The 7,854-nt window shown below is 45.2% G+C and overlaps 1 protein-coding gene across 1 annotated transcript; it reads left to right on the top strand.

Annotated features, from left to right (window-relative positions):
- Positions 1-724: 724 nt before the first annotated feature.
- Positions 725-2,837, top strand: LOC117586296. The gene is made up of 3 exons (XM_034276252.1): positions 725-773; positions 831-887; positions 939-2,837. The coding sequence occupies exons 1-3, from the start codon at positions 771-773 to the stop codon at positions 2,790-2,792; spliced, it is 1,914 nt and encodes a 637-aa protein (XP_034132143.1). The 5' UTR covers positions 725-770; the 3' UTR covers positions 2,793-2,837.
- The last annotated feature ends 5,017 nt before the right edge of the window (positions 2,838-7,854 follow it).

Genomic DNA, 7,854 nt, shown 5'->3' with positions numbered 1-7,854 from the left:
CTTGGGCCCTTGGGCAGCACACAAATGAAAGAGAACGCCCACAGCACGCGCCAAGCAGACACGGACGGACCACAGACCCAAAAGGGAGTCCAGAACCGACCAGAAATGGAGCTGCAGATGGAAACGGAGAATAGAGGGAGCAGCCAAGCTGGCTGCCAAAACTCCAATGGAAATATTTGCCACTTGAGTTTCTTGGCTGCCGGCACTCGGCACTCGGCACTCTTCTGGCCATTCGCTTGCTCTTGGCCACTTGAGGTTCTTGGCTGGCGTTTATTTTTGTTTTTGGTGCGGGAAGCAGAGCAACAAATTAAAAAGTAATTCACAGGCGCAGCATAATTAGCTGCTAAATGACACTAATGGGGCACCCAGTTGAAGCACAGTTGCAGTGCCCCCAAAAACGCCCCAAAACACCGCCCATGCCCCACCCTGGCTGCACTTTTTTGGTTGTTCTTTGGTTCGTGGTGTGTGGGCAAGTTTGAGTTCACCGCGTGCTGATTGAGGGGCAACTTTACTTCAAATGTTCCCCCACGTTTTTGGGGGCTAATTGAGTTTGGTGTTTCGTGGTCCAGACGGCTCTCGGCTCTCGGCTCTCGGCTCTCGGCTCCCTTGTGGCTGCCAGGTTTTCGGTTGGCCCTAATTGATGTGCCCGTTGAAAGCAAAGGTCATTATTGTGATGAAAACAAGGGAGAACCTCAGCAAATCTTGCATTTATTGTCAAGTAAAGTCAGGAAGCTAAACACATTTCACATACAGCTACACGAACAGATGAAATGGTGAGTTAAGAGAGGATTATTATACACCATGCTTCATGAATATCTTTACACCACCAGCCCCTTGCTGGTAAGGAGGGTAACGAGAACAGGCATAGTAATCTGCAATTCGGGAAGGTATTTAACCATAGTGATGCTGATGAAAATACTGAAACAAAGCTCCCACAGGAGGCGAGTAAAACTGAAAAACATTGCGAAGAGGACATATGCAATGTGTCATCCGAAGAAGACCCAGAAAAACACTCTGACAGCACAAAGTGTACGACGGAATTCGTTAAGGTCTGCTGGGAGACAGCAGATGAGTATGTGAATCAGATCATAAAAGCTCAGGATGCTGACATAGATCACAATATCAAGGAATCGGACATTGAGTGCAAGGAAAAGGTCTCCAAAAGGAACTTCTACCACAAGGCAGAGGCAGAAGTAAGACCGGATATTTGCTACACCTCCGAAGAACAGCCGTCCGAAGAGACAAATGATTACTCTGACAGCAACCCCAAGGAAGAAATACGCTCTGAGAGTGATCCGGAAACAACTTCTTGTTCAAGCCAAAAATCCACTGACACCTCCCTGAGCTACAGTCAAGTTTACAGCGAGATCTACGAAGAGTCAACAAGGCGTCAACAGAGGGCAGACAGACTCTGTCGTGTGTTCAATCTGAATAAATTCAGAGAGGAATATTCATCGGGCTATCCCGCAGAATGGGCACATCGAACTGAAGAAGATTCAGAGCCATACACAGACAGAAGTTGGAGCTCCGAGACCTGGAGCGATGTTGCACACTATCGCAGAGCGACAAATGTGAGCATCAAACCAAAGGTCAGTGGTTTTATGGAAACGTTTCACAGTCCCGATTGCGGGGAGCAGCAAAAGGAACAGGAAGAGAAGACAGCCACAAATAGCTCTGTCGATTCTGCTGATGCACCTGAAGATTGCAATGATCAGGAGCCACTGAGGATCATAAGCGAGTATGAGAACAAGGATGCCTTAGATAGCGTGAGAAGCTCCTTTGGCAGATCGATAGACAGCGATGAGCTAGAGTTTGATTCAGAGCAGATTGGAGAAAGTGAAGGGCAAACGCCTCAACCTTCACCAAGAAGCCTGAAAGATTTCCATGCAGGACCCAGTCATTGTCAAATCAGCTCTCAAAAGGATCAGAAGGAGATTTCTCAAGCGGAACGCAGTGACCGAGAGATGACAGATGACACCAGCTATCCAGCCAGCAGCGAGAGTTCCACCAGATCAACAATACACCGATCTTCTCTACCGAGAGATAATCTCTGCTGCGGCACACGCCATCATCATCAGCGTCATCGTCGGCGTCCGCGTCGCCCTAAAAGTGTGCCCAAGAAATATCAAGATCGTGGAAATAGTCCCATTAACATTAAGATGGCACGATGCAGCAGCAACTCGGAGAAAGTTGACAGTAAGACTGAGGGAAATCAGGATTGCTTAATTACCAGATCGATGGCCTCCATTGGAACACAATGTCAAAGCGATTGTGAGGGGAATGGGCCGAAGACAGCGCGAAGTCCCTTGGGTCTAAGGATCTACAATGCAGACGAGGCGTTGATGGAATTGCCAGATACCAAGGGTTATGTAGTCATGGATGAGAATTCATGCTTCTTGGACCTATCGGCCTCCGCCAATGAAGACCAAATCCGAGCTAAGCTCTTGGCAGCAGCTCTGACCAGCACCAGGAGTGGGAATAAGCGCAGAAGAGAGAGAATAACTCCCAACGATGACACCTGCCATCGGTCGATAAAGAACTGCATGCCCAGTGTAATATTCAAACGACGCACTGAGCCGGTGAAGGATATATTCAATAAAGATCGCTTGTATTGGATAGCCGAGAGCATTCTGAGGGCCTCTGAGCAAAGATATCAAGATATCCCAATGGAATACCCGATATCCAGGGGATACGATGCTGATCGATTGCATGTTGATCGCGAGATTCGGGGATTGGAGTTCAACAAAAGGTTCCAGCAGCAGCTGCGGGCTCTCGAGGAGATTTTTCATTGAATCGTTATGGATTAAATATATTTTGAACAATTACGTGACATCGAATAAGGCTGGAACTCATAATTTGTTCACTGCACACGATTTCGGCTCAAACAATGGCCAAAACAATTCCGGGCAGAGTGATTTAAATGCTCCAAATGTTGGCTGCGAAATGAGGCTGCAAGGTGCCTGGGTCTGGGACTGGGACTGGGTCTGCATCTGGTTGGGGAAACTACTTGAAACTTTCAGCGGCAGAACAGCCGCCTGGCAGTCTGCTTGGTTCGTTTCTGCGGTTCCTATGCAGAGGTGCATAAATCAACTTTAGTGCAGGCCAAGTATCTTGCTGAAGGGCGCAGCTCTCAAGTGGGAGACAAGACAACACCAGACCTGTGTGGAGAATGGGCATGGGCATGGGCTGGGTAGCTGACTTTGAGCATAATTAGCCCATGGCTACTGTTAGTCTAGTCGTGCACTCTCCATTCTCTCGTTTTCCCCGCGGACGGTAGACCATTTATTTTCTTTACACATACTAAATATGCTGGAGTTGTTTACATGATCGATCAGGAATCGGGCGGCACCGGGCACACCCAATACCTACCATTCCCTGAGGGTTATGCTGCCTTGCATACTCGGGATGCACTTAATTGCTAACCAAACACAGATCTCTGGGCTGCAATCGCTGATGGCATGGGAGGGGATTCACGCAAATATTGTTTTAAGGCACATCAACATATCTCACCTGCCTAATGTGATCCACATACAACTGTATTTTCCACTGAGTGAGTGGCTTGCTTGTGTTCGTTCCCTAGTTTTCTCTTATAATGAAGTGCGTTGGGATATGTTTATAATTTACGATACAATTCATTGGGTTTCTTTCTTGTTGGATACCTTTAAGTTCTGTTTTTGGTGATGAAATGGCTACGAATAGAACTTTGGCTCCTAATTTGATTTGAGTCACTTGCCTGAGGCATCACTTATTCAGTTAAATTTCTTGCCCAATCAATGCACTCGCTCTGCCACCTGTTGTCCAACTGCTTCGCAATTTTCCATCTAAGCTATTTCCCACACGCACTGCCCACACGACGAGGGCCCACTTGACTCTCGTGGTCACCAGGTGAGCGCACACGGCATAATTTAGACAATTCCCTTCATTTATTATGAAAAATGCACTCAATTTATATGACTTGATTATAGGAGCCTTCCATTTCGCGTTGTCCATTGGCTGTATTTGCTTAAGTCACCGCATGCCGCCCAATGCCATGACATGGCCATGGACATTCGGCCGGGACATGGCCTAAACAAGGCTGCGACAACAGCATCAAGAAGTTGTGGCTGAGGCACATTTGCTCGAGGCGCACCCCACGCCAATTTATTAAAGCCAACACCAAGAAAATGTGCCCTGGCACAGGTTCTCGTTCTGCTCTCTGGGTATCCTGGGTCTGCTGGCTATTGGATATGAAAAATTGCACGATACGGCCAGAGCGCATATGCAAAATGCATAATTCATTTAACATTTTGTAAATCATTTGTTTGAATAGCACGATGACGATGATGCGCGGCTAGCTCCCATAGCTCTCCCATAGCGGCTCGATCGACCCCTGCAACAACCTGCCACAGACGATGCTGGCCCAACTGTTAAGCTATTCGTCTGCCCTGACAAATCGAAAGCTGAGTCGCGTCCAGTCCAGTCCAGTCCAGGCAGAGTCTCCATCTCTGTTGCAGTGTTGGCCGCAGTCCTGTTGCAGCTCCGCTACACAATGGCCATGACGGTGCGCAAATATAATTTCACAACTGTCTGCACATGGTCCAAACGAAACGAGACACACCATATACCAAAGCCGAAGCTGCACTGAAAGAAAATACTGCCAGAAAGACATCGGATTCCTCATCTGATCAATACTGGAGAAAAGTGCTCCCATTTCTTCTCAATTCTTTCAATATAATTTTAATATAATTTCTCTCAGTGCATTAGCGAGACGAAAGCAACTGTGTCCGAGGTCTGGCCCGGGCTCAGCCATAAGTCACAACGCCGCAACGACTCTTGAGGCTGGGGGATAAGCCTTTTTATTATTATTTGTATTTATTTTGTTCATCTTTTTGCCGTTGTTGTGCTGCTTTTTGATTCCTGTGAAATTTGCATGCGTTGGTATTCCGATCCAACCCTATCCCAATCCCTAGTCCGATCCCGATCCCGATCCCGATCGTCCAACGAGCTAATTTCGTTTTGTGTGTGCGAATATTGAAAAATTACAAAACTTTTGATGGGGAATGGTGGGGGCCAGCTGGCCCTCTGTCCCTTGAGATTTCTTGGGAACCCTGTGTCTGGCTGGTCTGCCTGTAATTTTAATGATCTTCCACTGACATCGTAACTCAATAAGCCCCAGCGATCGTTCCAGACAGTCAGTCTGGGATCAGCTCGCTTCGCCGATCTTCGGCTTTCCCATCCAACAATTTATCATCTTTGGCTGCACTTTGAAAAGCAATTAAGGTTTCTCCCAACATGCGTGTGGTCAGGTTGGCTAGGCTGGTGATGCTTTATGATGGGGCTGGGTGTGTACCCAAAGAGCACCATTGTAACTCGAGTGTGGCGTTAAATTTTTGATCAAAAAACTATTAGCCAAGTGTTAAAATGATCATTAATGTATTGTTATGGTGCCAATGCGTCTGGTCCAAGCTGTTCGAATACAATTTTATTTTATTATTTATTGTCTAGCAAATGAAGTGTTACGTTCCGTGGCTTTTTGAATTAAATTATTGAAATCTTTTGTGTTCCTAAAATGCTTTGATGGCCGCCCTAATGGCATTTCTTAGGTGGACCCGAAAGGAAATATGTCCCCTGTGGAAACTAAAAACTGTTTTAATTATTTCCCAAAAGAACAGACTCTAACTCCCATTAGTAACCACTAACTGTTTACCCGACATTCAACTATAAAAATAATGAAATTAAAAAATGACAACCGCGAAAATTAGTTGACCACAAAAGCCGCCGAAATGAAACCACAAAAACAGCAAGCGAAAAAAATCACAATAATAAAAGCAAACCACCAATAAAATATATAGCTGCAGAGAAACCATAACTAGTATAAATTAATTTATGTAATTTAAATGTCAGACCATATTTAACTTTGTAACAAAAACCGAAAATTAGACGTTACAGCGGGCATGCCAGTATGTTTTCGCTCTATTTAAACGTCCGGGGGCCCTGTCACTCTCCCGGGTCGGGTCTGTGCCTAGCTAGGCAATTCCCCAGTTGGCCATGTTGCACCTCCCCTTGCCACACCTCTGCATCACTCTCCCTCTCTCTCTGTGCCATTCTCCTACCTTGTCTATGCCGCAGTCGTCGGCTGTTTCCGTCGTCAATTTATAAACGCGTTCAGCTTAAATTGCAACAAATAGTCGCTTATTGAAACTTAAATTGTGCCGACACAGAAAGTGAACGAACCACCAGCCAGCAGTCTCGAACCGAACTGTTCACAGAGCGACAGAGAGGGCCATAGCGGACCAGAAAGAGACACCCACCTGGGTTTTGTATGGGTTTCGGTTTGGGTTTTGTGTCAACAAGTTTTTCTCTCTCTCTCGCTTTTGGCCATTTTTCCATTGGGGTTTTGTTTTTGTTCTTTGTCAGTCGTTGACGTTGTCGGGTTTGTTGTGTGGTCGTGGCTTGATTTGTTTAAAGGTTTCTGGTTCTGGTACTGGTACTGCTGCTGGGCCTCTTTCCATGGGAAAGAAGTTTTGTACGATGTTTTGATGTGTTGTTTGGATAAAGGTACGCCTGAGGGAGACTGATCTTTGAGCGATGTTCTTGTACTTATGCAAAGTACGATTGTAGATGGATCGGCTTACGATTTGCGGTTATTTTTTGCTTATGGGATATACGAGATTTGAGCTAAGTACAATGAATGTTTTATTCCATATTTTGTTCCCTTTTCATCTAAATAAAATAATATAAAATATTTCCATATAACTTTTGTATTTTTGCACACATTCCACGCAGAAAACCAAGCCACATAAGCTCCACGTTCTCGAAGCAAACTCTAAACCAAATCAAATACAAACCAAACTCGTTTTATGGCCAGCTTTGGTTGTAACGAGAGGGGGAAAGAAGACAGCAAAAACGAGTGGCATCCAGATACAAAATTTAATTGCACGCCACAACATTTTTCTGGCTGATTTCCTTTAATTTCAATTCCACAGAGACACACACACACCGCAAAGGGTAGGGGCTTCGGGGGGATCCAACAGGCACAGCAAATCTCATCGACAGCCGGCCGGGCCGGCGCAATATAATTTCTTTCGATTAATCCAATCGATTTCTATTCAATAAATCAAAATATGAATTCGTTATGGCGCGACCCCTCTCGACTAGCCTAGACATCCTCTCCGTCCGCCTGTCTGTGAGAGTGTGCGCGTTTGAGGCACGTAACAAATTGTTGGGTTAATTAAAAAAACATAAATCGTTTGATTTTGTATCCTACCTTCCATGGAGTACATGGAACCCGTACCCGTACCCGTACCCGTAACCTCTCTCTCAACTGCTAACAAACCGTGGCAGGTCTTTTGACGGCCCTTTCATCATCATTTCAAATCAACTGAAATTCTTCAACAAAGAAATGTTTGGTGGAAACAAAAAACACAACAACAAATATTCGCCCCGAAAACAATTTCACTTTATATATTTTTCGCCTGAGGTTAGTTTTTGGCTTAAAATTTATACTTGGCCCTCCTCTGTCATGGTAATGTTAATGGACATCGCTTTAGCTCCGTAAATAGTTGGCCATTAAGGTATTTTGATGGCTTTTAGCCCCTGGACATTTGATACGATCACAAATGAATTTTGTTTTCGCGAGCCTCCGCTGAACCAATCAAAACAAATTAACAGTGGCGCTTTTTCAATAAATATTCATGACGGAATTCCGTCAAATAAAATGGTGAAAAAACTCGAATCGACACAGCAGCTGGGTCTTCCAATAAAATTCGTTTAATTAAAAGATCAGAAATTTGCAAATTTCATTTGCATTTCAATTCAAAACGGAACGGAACGAGCGGAATGGAATAGAGATGAGAGCGTGTGTGGGAACCGCAT

Source organism: Drosophila guanche, unplaced genomic scaffold (assembly GCF_900245975.1).
Source record: "Drosophila guanche unplaced genomic scaffold, DGUA_6, whole genome shotgun sequence".
NCBI lineage: Eukaryota > Metazoa > Arthropoda > Insecta > Diptera > Drosophilidae > Drosophila > Drosophila guanche.
The sequence above is the reverse complement of the archived record's forward strand: the minus strand, read 5'-3'. Positions and strand labels throughout refer to the sequence as shown.